Source organism: Crassostrea angulata, chromosome 10, assembly GCF_025612915.1.
Source record: "Crassostrea angulata isolate pt1a10 chromosome 10, ASM2561291v2, whole genome shotgun sequence".
NCBI classification, from domain to species: Eukaryota; Metazoa; Mollusca; class Bivalvia; order Ostreida; family Ostreidae; genus Magallana; species Magallana angulata.
Genome location: NC_069120.1, coordinates 7,167,315 through 7,183,596, shown reverse-complemented (window position 1 = coordinate 7,183,596; position 16,282 = coordinate 7,167,315). Strand labels below are relative to the sequence as shown.

The following is a 16,282-nucleotide window of genomic DNA, read 5'->3' as shown; positions in this document are numbered from 1 at the left end:
TAATTTCATTGCTACTCTCCGAAACAATCTTTGTACAATTATACAAAATTTTAAAAAAATGGCGATTGTCAAACGAAAAAGAAAAACAGAAGGATATTTTCAGCCTATATCTGTCATATTAGTGAAACTTTGGTAATAATGGACTTGAATTTAACTTCTGAACGACAAAAGGCATTATCTGTAAGTAGTTTAGTTGACGAAGACGATACGAAAGACAGTAAACAACCGTTAGCACTCTCAGAGCATCATCGGGAAGTGAGTCGAAGTTTATATTTATCGCCAAACGTCAAACCGATTAGTCCTGTAGAGGTTATAGCTGATGCTCCATTGAAATCAAATTCACTACCAAAACGTAAAAAGAGGTCGCGACCAAGCTTTAAATCTGTAATCAATCTTATGAGTCGCATTAAAAATTCTTCAAGTGCTGAAAAAACCACTGTGGAGAGCGGTGGTCCAAAAGGAGGATGGACACCTTCAATGCCGCGGAGGAGTGGGACATCAAATGGGAAACAGACAAGTGATTCAACATCTCGCTTCCTTCTGAACCGCCCTACTAATAGTGTGTGGAGCGTTGTGCCTGGAACTGTTGGTATCCCAAATCTTGGAAACACTTGTTTTATGAATGCTGTGATACAGTGTCTAAGTAACACTGATTGGTTTTCCAGGTACTTTATAACAAAGCAATACAAGGATGACATGAAAAGTAAACCATTTTCTAAAAAGTTTGCCATTCAAAAGAGTGATGTTGCAGAACAGCTAGGGAAATTATTAGAATGTCTGTGGCATAATAGCTTAAGTGGTATTGGAGATGTATCAAGTGGTTTCAAAAGCATTGTAGGGAAGAACAACAGTCAGTACAAGGGAACAGAACAACATGACTCTCAGGAATTTTTTCTTTGGCTTCTAGACCGACTAAATGAGGACATTTTTACTAGCTACAAGAAAAAAGAGAAGACAAAAAGGGTAGGTATATGCATCGTTTAAAATTGTGTCCATTGTACAGTTCACTGTTTCTTGATAGCTGCAGTATATTTTTTTTTGGAGGAATTAATAATATGGTTTGATAAAATATGTTATTGTTTGAAATATCTACCAATTAACACATCTCTTTGTCCTGCAATATAGAGCTGTAGTCTCTGTAGTAGTCTTCTGTAGTTATTATGAAGGTAGAACGTCTATTTGGAATAAACACCAAGAATTTGCTTTTGTGATAATGGTAATAAATATTGTGATGTTCACTTTTGTTTTGATTGCAGCTTAGCACATCAGAAATCTCTGATGAGACTGCAGCCAAAGAGGTGATGCAGCAGAACAGTGGGTGTATGCTGTACAATCTGTTCCAGGCCCTCTACAGATCCTCACTGCAGTGTCCAAAATGTCAGAAGCTTAGCAATACATTCGAATCCTATCTATGTCTTTCCTTGCCATTGCCTGTTCGTACCTCGAGGCCAGTATATGTGATCTATGTTGCCAGAGACATTGAACCGATGCAGATTAAAATTGGATTAACGTTAAATGTGCATGACACTATCAGGGAATTAAGGGACTCGATAGCTTCCTCAATGAAAATTTCTCCATCAATGGTAAGTTTAACATCAAATACAGTCATTAGGCAAAAAAAAAAAATATGTGTGTTTCCTATTTCATCAAATTTTAAAATAGGGTAGGTAGGTCGGCTTTTTTTTTTTTTTTTTTTAAATGAGCTTTTAAGTTTTCCCCTTTCCTAGCATATGATTTTTCTATACAATAAGAAAATGTATTTTACAGGAGGAGCAATCGTGGATAGAGACAACTGTTACAGAATTAAAGCTTTCTTAAATCTAAGGTTTATTTAGAAAGTATACGAAGATTTTATTTTCATGTAAATAGAAAATATAAATATGACAGCCACTATAAATTAACAGAGTATAATACTCATTACCACAAATATATCATAAATTGGTTGTTAGTTCTATTTTCCTGGTCAACTGACATAACAGTAAACATTAATATCGTAACTGTAAGTGTTGAATTCAGAAACAGAGGAAATTCTGGTTGATTAGACGAGAGCCTTAGAATTAAATCTTTTCAATAATTCAAAAAAAAAAAATGAATACATAATCAATGGTTTAAGACTAATTTTAAAAATTTCTTTTGCAATTGAACTGCAGCATTTTAAAATCATATTTATAATATAAGAATGATTGTTGGGCCTATTCAAAGACTTACAATGTCTGCAGTCTCCATCCCCAGAAATATAAAAAAAAAAAACTTTGCCTCTGCTTTTTTCTTGTACATCTTTTAATTATATTAATTTTTAACACATCACTGCCCTATGAAACTATTTATTGCATTGATAATTAAGCTAAAATAACCAAGGATAACTTTCATCCATACTGTCAATCTGCACTTAGAAATCTTTAAAACGCTTTGGTAAGTGGTGTTTTCTATTGAATAGATACAAGCGATTTTTGGACTCTGATTTGTAAGACCAATTACGGTTGGTAATCTGGATTTGGAATAAAAAGTGTTAGGGTCGGCGCATAAAAAATAGGGTCGGTCGGGAAACCGGAAACACACATATTTTTTTTTTTGGCCTTATGTAATTTCATTGCTATTATTTTTATAAGCACTACAATGTATTGTTTTCATTTATTGATTCAGTTTGATTTTGGTTTCAGATTGTGCTGTGTCAGATATTTGAAGATGGTTTCAAGAGTCGATATTGTGATGACCAGCCCCTTACAGATATATCAGAGAGTGAGCCTGTGTATGCCATCGAAACCTTGCCCCCACCAAGTCAGGACAGCAGCTCCGAGGAATTTGAGTCTTCCTACACACAGTTGATTGTTGTCAACACAGAAAGGAGGTCATCCCCTACCAGATAGTAATGTCATTTACTGGAATTAAATAATTGCATTATCAGTTTTAACTTTATAGTCATATAGTGAAATGCGGAACACTGAAAAAGAATTGTTTCTTTGTGCAGATTTGATTTGTATAGATATTGTTGTACAGATTTTATTATTTTGATGAACTGATTTTGTAGTGCACGGTTTTGTGCTCCTGTAATTCTGTGTGTACCTAGAGACATAGACTACAGGAGTCTGCAAAGGAAAATTCTTCATGCAATTGGAGAATGTGTACGGGAAGGACTCTTGGCACAGGTGATGATTATAATTGTTTGAAATTGATTTTTGTTCCAACACTTTGTAGAAAATTCACTTGTGTTTTCATGCAATTTGTGCTATTGAAGAAATAAAATGATTCATCCAATTAATATGATGGTGGGAGAAAAACTTAATAATTGCCTTTATACCATAAGTTAAATGACATCAAGGAACGATTTCCAAATTTTTATGAGTTTTCTTTTGGTGTATCACAGAAGTTGGATGTGTTATTTCGCTTGCGTCTTGTGGATGAGTTTTCTGGAAAAAGATACTACTTACAAGATGACCAAGAAATCATGCCTCTTTTTACACAAGCAGTTGAAAGGTGAGTTAAAATATCAATTGTTTAGTTTACAAATAAAAGGCCAAGTCGGTTATTTGATAGTATAATTTTTAAAATGAGAAAGATTTGTGTAAGTTGCTTTACAGTTACCGTGATAGATACCAGATAACTCTTTTTAATGTTTCCTCTTAGAAACAACAAAAAATAATTAATTACCTTTTTAGATTGTTTGAAACACACCTATATATTTTTTTTTCAGTGCTCTTACATATGGAGCTGAATATGGCCCTCAACATTTAGAACTTGTTGCAGAATGGGAACCGGCTGTTAAAGAAAGGTACATCTGGTTTGTCTATTTATCAAGGCTTAATAAGGGCATTTTATAGTTAAATGTTTTGAACATTAGGTCAAAATTTTGGTTTATAATGACTAAAATTTGTCAACAATTTATCAATATTTTTTTCGAAAGAGTAATTATCAAGGACAATGATGTGATTCATGAAGATCCGAGTGTGAAGAAAGTTCGCGCGACCCAGCAGCAGCCATTAAAAGTCTCCCTAGAGGAATGCCTCCAGCTGTTTACCCGGGATGAAAAGGTAGAGCTCATCTCGGATTACATTTTGATTATATACACTGTAAACATGAAATAAAAAATGTATAGAGGTATTTCAGTCCCAGACATAAGGATTACGAGCTCAGACAAAATTTTAAGTATTGTTTATGAAAACAGACTTTTCAATAACAAAAACTTAGGTATTCAAATAAAACTTTTATGCCATCTTAAACATGAAACTACAGTACCTGAAATTTTTGTAATTTCAAATCATGAGTTATACAATAAGTACATGTACATGTATAATATTTCTATGATTGTAATTGTAAATTTTATACTTTATTATACATAGTAAGGGTGAATTACTGGGATAAGAAGCAACTACAACTTTTACTGGTTAAAATTGAAATAGAACAAGTTTACAGTAATCTTCCCATTGGTTAGGATTTCTTTCATGCATGTTACTTTCATGGAATGTTATTCTTCAGCTGAGTGGTGATGATGCGTGGGAATGTCCACACTGTCACAAGCAGCAGAAGGGAGCCACAAAGACTATTGGGCTGTGGTCGCTACCCGATGTATTGGTCATCCATCTCAAACGCTTCAGACAGGTAATTGCCCTGTGTATCCTCGACTGCTTCCAACAATTTAAATGATTCAGTACTTTGTGTACGGATGTGTATTGAATTGGATTGATATCTGATTTGTTTTGAATTAAGGTTGGCCTACGCAGAACCAAGCTGAGTACCCTGGTGGACTTCCCTGTCAGAGACCTCGACATGTCACCGCATGTTGTGAGGCGACATTACAATGATGGAGATGGAACAGAAATGGTTTATGAGCTCAGCGGTGTCCTAAATCATTATGGCAACATGCAGGGCGGCCATTATACAGGTGAATAATAATATCATTGTATCAATTTAAACAATAAAAGAATGGAAGGGAGGTTTGAATTGTTGTAAATGTAATCTTTTTCCTTTGAAGCTTTTTGCAAGAATCCAGTGGATGGTAAATGGTATGAGTTTGATGACTCCAAGGTCAAGCCAATGGCTGAAGCTGAAGTGAAAACCTCCTCTGCTTACTTGTTATTTTACCAGAGGAAGGGTGTGATGAATAGTGTACGAGAGGACCTAGAGACCGGCTATCACTGGATCTACAAACTGTATCCCAATGCATTCAAAAGTGTAACTAAAAATCTAAACAGAAACTCCAATAATTCACAGCCAACAGAAAACATCATTGACCAAGATATTCCTCCCCATCTAACCTCTCCTGAGCATTCTCCTCTGATCAAAATCCATACCCCACCAAATCGTGTTCACACCTCCCCTGCTAAAACTCAAGATGGCACTCTCCAAAGATCCGACTCAGAACCTAGCATTTGTAGAAACGATGTCAAACACATCAAAACAAACTCAAATTTAGAAACGACAGATTATTTACCTGATAAAGCGTGGAGAAATGATGAGGCTAGTGATGTACTAGTGAGGCCAAGTCAACTGAAGACCACACAGAAAAAAGCAGATGTGCAAAGGGAGGCCGTTTTTACAGCAAAGAGTGACATAAACAATAAGAAACCATACGATCATAACAAATACACAGAAAAAAGAAGGGAGCAATCATCCCCAGTAAAACAGCCCCTGCCAGCAGAAAGCAATGAGAGGAAGCATGCTGTTAGTAGTGGACTGACTGTTAAGTTGCCAGACAAAGAAGTCTTCATTGTCAGACAGAATCACAAAACTGGTCAGACAACATATGAACCTTTCAAGACACATGTTGAAAATCATGCTCATCTTGAGAATCAGGCTAAACAGAGGAATATTTCTCATAGCAATGGAAGCTCCACTGGTAAACAAGACCCAGAGGAGAGAAGAATCTCAGCTTCTCAGAATAGACATGTAAGTGACCATCAAGATGACGTGGATGTGCCATTAGGGCCAAGGTCATTCCCTCCTTCCATTCCATCAAGAATTGTGTCAACAAATGACAATTTTTCTCCACATCATGGCAGTGTGTGGCCAAATAAAGATGAACCCCTTTCACCAATTGATTACAACAGGCAACTGTCTAATCCAGCACGGAGTGGATATGTTGCAAAAGAAGCTGCTAAAAAGCCACAATTCAAACGAAGCAAAAGCCAAATAAGATACCATGAGCTGGAACAAAACTCAATAAATGACCTAAAAAGCCAAGGTAAGAATGACCTTTTTATTGTTATCATCATGACAATGCAATTATTAATTTGGGGCTTTTTTTTTTAAAATGAAAGGGAAATAACTCATTGTTTTTGTCAAACTGCTTTTATTAAGGTACTTCACTACACCGAGACTTATACTTTTTAAGACACTACGTCACAAGATGGCGATTTAAATGTTTTGTTAAACTGTTTGTATCAAACGATTCAGGGCCCGGTTTTTCGAAAGGTGGTTAAATTTAACACCGTGTTAAGGATAACGACATGTTAAATCCTAATCAAGTGATTAGCTAACGCAGTGGTTAAATTCTGTTGATCAAAAGCAATTTAACACATTGGTTAGCTAACACTGTGTTAACTGAGTTAACCACTTGGTAATCACTTGGTTACCCATAATTCATTTCTACTTCCTATATATGAAGAAAAAAGAAGATTTTGCTTTGGGATTTCAATAAGTTTGAATTTAGTGAAATATTATTGATATAATTATATGTTGAACATCTATATCATTTCCAGGGTTCCGATCCTATATAGTATGCAATTTTCCAAATTAATCCTTTCTTTTCTTGTTGTCTATATAACACCGTTAAAGTACAATGTAATAGCTTCAAAATACCATTATAAATTCCTTTCAATGTGTATACCGGTAAATCAATTAGGTACATGTATCATAAAATACAGTTCAAAGGCTCAACAAATTTTCTAATTAATTTATAGGGTTTAACTTACACTAATATTCTATGAAAAGACAATTTGTCTTGGAATAAGAAAGCTTATGCAATTTTGAGAAAAAGTATACCGCATATTGCCAATTTCATTGAGGTTTGAGAAATATATGGTCATTTAAGTGAACCCACCATTTCCACTTTACTCTATTTAACATAGATTCATATGGTTCTTCTTCAGCAAAACATCTTTACTTAATATTTAAGAGGTCAATTGTTGTTCAACCTCTTTTAATAGGAAACCTTAATCAATACTGCATGTATATACATGATATTATCATTCTAAAAGCACCACATCACTTAGAAATACCCTTGCATGCATACCCTCCTCCTATGAATTGATTTTCATAAAAAGCAGTGGTTTTAAATCTTTCACCTAATATTATGAAACTTGTGGCAATTTCCTAGTGTTAATTCTCACACATATTTGAAAACATGCATCACCGACACTAAAAATTGACCATTTTTGAAAATTGGATGAATTGTAGCATTTTAGAGACATGCAACATACATGCCGTCCTGCATGTGATTTCTTGTTTAAATTTCTTAAAAAGCAAGCTTAACAATCATATTTAATAAAAATCTACTCCCTTTCCAACCATGATAAAATAAATAAGACCTAGCTACTACTGTGATGTTTGCCTTAATTTTATTAAAATAAAATTCAAACACACCCGGGTAGCTGGAGACAGATAAGAAATCCAAGAAAAATGTTCAAATTTTACATGTTTTTCTATTAAATGCATATTAAATACAATACAAAGATTAAAATATGGTTGCTTCTTGTTCATTTCAAAAGTAGTTATTATAGCAGATGTTATTTTAATTTATGTAAAATGTACATTTTCATATCCTACATGCAATTTAAATTGAGACAATTGGAAGGAATGGGTGATTTTTCAACTATATATATATGTAAATATGTGTAAAATTTCACCTTTGGACAGGAAGGAGCTAAAAACTTGGATTTTTTTTTTTTACATTTTGTATTCAATGATAACTGCATTTGTCTTCATGTAAACTTAATTTGAAAGAAAAATATGCCTTAAATAAAAGGGTAAGAGGCTTACTAGTATTAAATGCATATTTTTATACAAGGACATTATAGACAAAAACATACAAAATAAATGTATTAAATATTTAATCTATCATGGATAATTAAAGACAACAATTTGTCATTAAAAACACAACAATATAACATTTACAACACCTAAAAGCTGTGATAAACAAAAACCGAGTCATCTATATGTAACATTCTGTGTATACTTAATGTTTATTTATTCGGTATTTCATATTTGGATGAAAATCTCTATTATATTATAAAAGTACAAATATAAAGTAATCAACATACTCTTTTACATGAGAGAGAGAGAGAGAGAGAGAGAGTGCAAAGGTTTACATTCGCATTGTTTTACATACTTTAATAATTATAATTTCCAGTTTATGGTACTTTAAACAATTTCATAATAAAAACATGTTGGACATGTTAAGAGAGAGAGAGAGAGAGAGAGAGAGAGAGAGAGAGAGAATTCAATTTTTTTTGGCTATTGTGTATTATAATTATAAATTAGGATGTAGACATTAGATTAAATGTCACAATAATTGTTCTCCTTCTCTTGGTGCATGGTGTTTGAGGCTTAGAGGTTGGTTGTAGTCAAATACTCATGCATCTTTCGCAGTCTCTCCAAGTCCTCTTCAATTAACAACGCAGGCAGTTAATTCCTGTATCATGCAAATCTGTGAATTAAAAAGGATAAAATGTATACAAAAAGACAACAAATGTGAAATAAAGACAAATATAGTCATATTTTGGGACTAAACTTCATATATTCACCTTAAATTTTGAACAGTTCTGATTACAAAATTTGTTTAAAATGGACACTACAGAAAACATGTACTGATTTATGTATACATGTATGTACCCTGTTGTATTCATATAACTCTGATATGAGTTACATGCATATACATGTAAAGATGATGATTTTGGTTTAGCAAAGCAGTTCACATCCAGGTGACATTAAACTCTTAATAATTCGATCAGTAATTGAGACTAATCAGGTTTGTCGATTGAGAGCACAGTAAATGTAATAATACTTCCCTAATTGAAATTTTCAGTTTATGTTAAAATATTTAGTCTTAAAGCATATAAATGCTCTGTTATAAATTGTTTGTGAAATACCATGATAATTTAAAAATTGTCACTTCAACTGAAAATACCCAACCTTCAGTGAAAAAAGAAAGAAATAGAATCACACCTTATGCAAACAAAAGAACCTCTCAATTTCACTTCTGATCTTGGTATGCATGTTTGAATAAATTTCTCCTTGGCTGCAGTTTGTGGGCCTCATGAGATATGGCATTGGGAGAATTAGGTATCAAGCACAGCAAGTGTCACCCAGCAGAACATTCCATGTTCTCCTTCTTCCAAATCTTTAAATAAATAATTTTTAAAATGTATTGAAAATACAAAACAACAGATTTTTTTAAATCATAAAGATATATACTTAAAACATGTCAGAAATGCATTTAACAATGTAAAATACATGTACATTTGAAATAGATACACTTCAAAAAACATGTGCATCATGATTGGGATCTGCCCAGTGGAAAGAAATAAATAAGGTCAAATTTAAATATCACTAATTTAATTAAATCAATATAACTATATGGAGTTTTAAAAATTAAATGCTTCAAAAATTTAAAATGCAGTTATTCTTTAAAAAAGTGATTTAAAAAAGGAAGATATAATATAAAATACATGTACATAAAAATCATACCAATATTGCTCTAATCAGATATAATTTTAGTTTCTTTACATTGCTTGACTGTGCATAACATTTATTTAGACTATAGACGTTTCAGAAATAATTTTGATCCACCACTTGCATTTTGTCAAAAGGGAGATAAATCTTAATATGCAGTAACAACATTGAAAAAAATTATGCTAACATGTTCACTCAATATTTATTTATCAAGGAGCTGATAATTCCTTTCTCATTAATGTTTTAAAAATTCAAGGAAAAAATTGTACAATGTTTTTGTACTTATAGTACCCATTTCACGAATAATTTTGGAAATTTTTGTTAAATGTCTTATGTGACAACAACAATAAAATCAATGTGAAGGTCAAATAAAGAAAAAAGTACCTTTTACTGCTGTCAACAATGCAGCCTCCTCCAATGAAGGGATCCTTCAACATAGGGGGTATGAACCATGTGCAAAATCCTTCTTCCATAATTATATCACACAGATACTGCAACTTTTCATGTCAAGCCAGTTGCCTTTCCGTATCTTAATCATATGTAAGATTTTTTAAACTTTAAAATTTCTGACAAATGCTTATTATACCAATTTTTGAGTTGAAGTGGCAAAATAATTACACTGGCGGCCATATTTAATCACTGTGTTAAATCTTAACCAAGGTACTTGGGGTGGATTAAAGTTAACACAGAGTTAACACATGGTTAAACTCTAACACACTTTTGAAAAACGTTTAACCATGTGGTTAACTTTAACACCGAGTTTAACACAGAGTTAACACGGTGTTAGAGTTAACCACCTTTCGAAAAACCGGGCCCAGATGTATATTGTCATAGCTCAGTGGTTAAAGTATCAGGCTTGTGAACCGCAGGTCATGAGTTCGAATCCACCTGGGTTTTTTGTTCATGTTTACTGAATGAAATTTTTGAAAATATCATTTTAAATCTAAAATTGAACATTTTTTCGTCTATTTGACATATATACTTCTTATCCATCATGCTTTCTATCATAATCAAGCAATTTTTTGCTGATTTGAAACACTATTTCAAGGTGTAGTGAGGAACATTAAGCATTGCGTACTAGTAAGAGTCTTAAATACTATAGTTATAAAAATATTGATAATTTTGTAAGAGTCTCAACTTGCAAGAAAAAAAGAATAAGTTGTTGTTTTTTTTTCAAATGAATTTAAACATTTTGTAAAGGTAAAATTTTTGACCAGTAACTCATGAATTTATATATTTTTGTTTTCACAAAAAATATAATACTATGTACATGTATCCCAAATAAAAGTGATCTTCTGTAGAAAATTAAGTTATTCCCCTTTTCAGTAAGTCACTAAATTTGATTATTTGGGTAGCATAAAAATTTGGCCTTTTACTGCAGTGCCAGCGACAATATATGCTAGTATTAGTAGTGAATAACATTGCATGTACATGTAATTTTATTATTTTCTTAAAGGTGTTGATTCAAGAAATAGCATTACAACAAACAATAAATTTGCCACCATTGCTCGGGTAAACCAGAGGGTCCATGAGGGCGAGCTCAGTGATTCCCCAGTTGTGAGATCATTGACAGACAGCAGCCTCATCCAGAATGCCATTGCTCCCATCCACCGCAACAAGCAGGAGAATATTGGAGTACCACCCAGACAGATCGTGGAGATAACGGACTCCATCCCCAGCTCACCCCACCTCCACCAGGCCGGCTCTAGGAGACCAGTATACGACGGTGTCCAGCATACAGACTCCATCTCTTTCGTGGAGGGTTTCCCCCGTTATCAGCCCCACAAACATTACCGGAAAACCCCCAACAGAGAGGAGCAGGATAACCTTAAAAAGGAGAAACTCTACTCGCCCTGTCTGAAAGAGTCGTCAGTGTAAACAAATGAACATGTTTTTTAAAAACAATCGAGTACAGAACTGTTTTAGTATTTTGATTTTGTTAGCTATTTTACAGTTTTGTTTTTTGTCATATTATCAGATTTTGTCTTTACTAGATTTGATTAAAAACATATAAGTAACTTGAATTTAATAGCACTGTGAAATTTCATCTTATTAATAACATTGTCATAAAGATTGATTTCATTTTTTCGTAACTTTTATCATAACTTGTATTAATCTTCATTGTAAATGGAAGTTTAATGACTTAAACAGTATTGTTTTTATAGATATTGAGACAATTCAGCATCATCTTAATTAGTGCATTATTTTCACTCAGTGTTTATTAGATTTGAATGTTAAGTAAAAGAATAATTACCAGGATATTACTAGTACCGGTAATCTCAGAAAAATGTTTGTACTTTAGATAAATAATCTAATTGATTTAGATTATGAAATTGAAATGGAGCTTATAAACATAGCTATCTTGTATCATGTTTTAAAAGTAAATAAGTGGTCAACAGATGTGCAATTTTAAAAATGCATTGATTTTACCTTATGAACTACCTACCATATAATACGATTCGTAGTTGGATTAAGGTACAAAATTCTTGCAGTTATCTACTACACAAGTTTAGGTGTTTGTATCAGTTTGTGTAACGGAACAGTTTTGATTGTCATCTAAAGGATGAAGTAAGTAGACCAGTTTTTTTTGTTTTTAAAGTAATGTAAATACAGCTATTGCACCTTTTGTGATTTAAAAATTTTCAGCCTCAATGTGCAAGGTTGTATACTACTTAAAGATTTGTTCTGGATTTGTATTGTTTTGTTTTTGTTTGTTATTAATTATATAATTATAATAGCATATATATTATATGGTTAGTGACATTTTTATTTTATGTATTTTGGATTCCTGATGTTGTGAGAATGTGGTACAGCATTTGAACAGATTATAGACAAGTTAGGACTTGTTAATTGTTTTTGGTGGTATATTATACAACGATGATTAATTGTACAAGATGTTTATAATATGCTTTGCAGCAAAATCAAAGACTGATATCATTTTCATTTCATCCATGTTTAGGTATGGTAACTAAATGTACTGTTATTGTGTCAGATTTGTAGCAATAGAACTGGCGAAAAAACAGTCTTGGTGAATTCCAGAAACCAAATACTAAATATTTTGATGGGATAGTGCACAGAAGGTTTGTTTGTGCATTTCTTTAGTAATCTATGTTCAGTTGGCTTGCTATAGGATGCTCAGATCTTTCGGCCTACTGTTATACATGTATTATTATGTTTAGAGCAGAAAGTGCAGGGTTGGTAAAGAGTTAATCCAATGGGTTGAAACTTTCACTGTTTATTGTGCAATATTTAAGTGCTTTGTTACTTTTTGAGTTATCTCGTAATTTATATTAAGGGTTCTAGATTGCTAAATCAGTTGGAGATAGCTTGCATCTAAAACATTCCATTGTATAAACATATAAATCATTATTACACATAAAGTTGTGAAGTTGTTGTGATATTTCTATACAAATTTATGTCGTTCTTGTATAGGACAGTTTATGAATCATAAATGGCATTATCATTACTTGTACAGTAGATACACTTGCTGCATTTTCTTATTTTCACTCAGTTCTTGTTCACATTTTTAGATGTCAGATTGGTGCATTGATTACTATGATCCTTATATCATTCCACATTTAAAAGGTTGTGTCCTTGATATTTTCTGGGTTTTAAAATATTTTTTACATTAAATTTTGGCTATTTTAAGATATACATGTATATTAGAAGAAGAATTATCTGATTGAAAATGATCAAGATTCCACAATGCATCAATTATTGTAGTTTACATGTATGTTTTAAAAGAATTGTGTAATTGTATTGGAGTATTCTTTTTCCAGAGCACATTCCATGTGCATGACATTGCAATCTCTCTGCAATAATTAAGCATTATTTCAAAACTTTTTATCTATTGAAGCATATATTGTAAGAAGCTGTAGAATAACTGGCACTTCAAAAACATATTAAAAATCAGGGAGACTTTATCTTTAGGCTGTAGCTTACACAGTCCATTGTATTATCATTTTATTTTCGCTATGATATCGGATTATTTAATAATGTTCAGTGGTATATATGCAGACGTTAAATTTTTTCCACCAAAAATTCCAATTGTAAATTCATTTGCAAATTTAAAGTTTTGAAAATTTAACATACTAAATGTACATAAAACAATTACTCATAATTGTCTTCCCTTTATGAAGGGGATGGAATGAGAACATGGTTAAGATATAAGTAAACATATCAAGGATATCAACCTGTAATCAAGGGTTAAGTTCACTCTCTTGTTTATAACTTTCTTATTTAATTATCTCAACTAATACAAGTATGGTTGACATTGTTATTACGAGGAATATGGGTAGGAAAGACAATTTTATATAAATGACGGTGCCATATTGGAATATTTGTTAGCTCCCTTGTACCATAGTTAAACATGAAATGATTGTACCAGGAATAGGCCCAGATCTACATGTAGGTCATGTTGTAGTGTTTACCAATATCTCAGTGTTTTATAAGATGTTTTATTTCTGCCAGTCAGATAAACTTTATTAAGCGGGTATCAATTTGTATCTAAAGATTTTTACCACTAACAATTAATTTAAGTCATTCCAACTTTCCTCTGAAAATTGTTTGGTTTAACCACTGGAGCCACTTTTAAAACATTGTTTGTGTGCCCTCTTCTGACCAATTGAGGAAATGTAGCCAACTCCAAATATTTTTATTTACCTTCTGAGAATTCTCTTTTCTTTTTTTTCATTTGAATACTGGGTAGATTTGAAGATCTAGGTTCATTTAAGGAATGCATGGTTTCAAGTTGTTCATGTATTTTTGAAGAATAAATAATATAAATAAGAATGAGTCTCCCTGTCTACCAACCCAAAGCTTGAACACCAAGTTTGGGGAGACATACAATTTAAAATTCTTTAAAAGTGGCCTGACATATACAACGCTGTATCTTCAGTTTTATATAGGTAGACATTCCAACATTGTTATTTGTTCTGTTGGTTGATATCTCTTATTGATGACTCATTCCACATTTTGTTGAATTCACTTTGTCAAACTTTAGTGATGTACATACCAGAACACATGTAAATGTATGACAAGGAAATAAATAGAAATAATGAAATTTACATGGGTTTTTTTTTCTCTCTCGGTGATGTATTAATATTAGGTTATTTGTTTTTTCATTTCATTTCATTTTATTCAGGGCACGGGCAGTGTTTACAAGACAAAGAATTTTTAACCCTGTATCTTGCTTATAACTCTATGACTGACTCTCAAATTTTATTTGATCATTAGAAATGCATTTCTAAAGCATTGTAAATAATAAAAACAGAAAAATAGAATTTGACCAAAATCGTGACCATGCCCCTTTAAAAGTAATAACAATACGTAAGTTAAAAATGGATTTTGACAAGCATTCATATAGTATATCTTTTGCATTAGTAGACAAGAAAGATTTTACGGCTTTCTTAAATTTTTGTTTAGAATTAATTTTCTTGACCTTCAGTGTTTAAATTCCAGGAACAAAAGTATCAAGAATTTGGATCTTGCTTGTAGTCTGCTAATTGTCCTGACCTTTATTTCAGTATATAAATGTCGGACACAAGAGGATCTATTGTGTTCAACAAGGAATGGGCAAGGAGAGAGAATGATAAAGAGTAAAATGATAAACGATTTTAAAACCGATATTGCATGCATTTCATCACATATCACTTTTTCAATCAATCATAACTGCCATTGATCTTTGTTTTGGAAAAAAATGGTCTTATTAATTGGTATTAGTCTCAATTGATCAATATATCATTTGTTCAAGGATCCTTGATCACCAGAGGAATTGAAGTGCAAAAAGTGTGTCAGGTTTATAACTTTCTTATATTGTATTGTATTGTAAGTTCCCTGGTTTCTAGTACTTCACATATAGATTGCCTATAACCTGAGGGTGATGTGTTATGATACTGATCGACCCAAAATCATTCGTGCAAGGTCAAATCACTGTAAAAAAAAAAACAACCAAAAACGCATAATTCCTGTCTAGTCTATGGTTGATTTAATTAACTATGTGTAATATAAATGAATCCCAGAGCTGATAAGATATGGAGATCAGTGATCTTGATTATCTAGATGCTTATAGATTTTGGGAGAACTCGAATTGTGTAGGGGACTTAGAGCTGCATGGTTACATAATGAAGTAAACTCTGTTCATACTCAATCAGACTTGCACAGTTTAATATAACTATTGATGCATATTGGTAATATAGAGGACAAAGCCTCAGTACTTGATCTTGAATATCTTGATGCTGGACCAGGTGTAAGTTTTTTGAGTAGTATAGGGCAGGTTTGAATGTTGGAAAAAATGCTGTCCTGACCAACTTATTGTATATCATATGACATAAAACCATATCAAAATAATACAATATATCATATAATACAATATCAAATTACTTATAAAATATTGTGTCTTACCACAAAGATCATTTACAATAACTATGATTATCATTTAATCTAGGGTAATAAAGGGGGTCTCATAAAGGTGATGCTTTGTTTTAGAGAGCTCTGTAATATTTGATGACCTTTGTTTAAAAAAGCTTAATTTTAAAAAGAAATGAACTATAGGCAAAAATTATCTCGGTCTGACGTATTAAAACTTTGTGCACATGACTTTTCATCTTGTGCACAC

At 32.3% G+C, this 16,282-nt stretch overlaps 1 protein-coding gene and 1 long non-coding RNA gene across 2 annotated transcripts; one reads left to right on the top strand and one right to left on the bottom strand.

The window, feature by feature from the left end:
• Positions 1 to 39: 39 nt before the first annotated feature.
• LOC128165817 (ubiquitin carboxyl-terminal hydrolase 31-like) lies at positions 40 to 14,732 on the top strand. Its single transcript, XM_052830662.1, has 11 exons — positions 40 to 963; positions 1,257 to 1,583; positions 2,661 to 2,866; positions 3,029 to 3,146; positions 3,365 to 3,474; positions 3,692 to 3,769; positions 3,902 to 4,028; positions 4,474 to 4,596; positions 4,705 to 4,879; positions 4,970 to 6,178; positions 11,123 to 14,732. The coding sequence occupies exons 1-11, from the start codon at positions 139 to 141 to the stop codon at positions 11,542 to 11,544; spliced, it is 3,720 nt and encodes a 1,239-aa protein (XP_052686622.1). The 5' UTR covers positions 40 to 138; the 3' UTR covers positions 11,545 to 14,732.
• LOC128165820 (uncharacterized) lies at positions 7,514 to 10,485 on the bottom strand. The gene is made up of 3 exons (XR_008241097.1): positions 10,051 to 10,485; positions 9,160 to 9,334; positions 7,514 to 8,641 (listed from the first exon to the last, which is right to left on the bottom strand). It is a non-coding gene; the product is annotated as an uncharacterized LOC128165820 (long non-coding RNA).
• Positions 14,733 to 16,282: the final 1,550 nt, after the last annotated feature.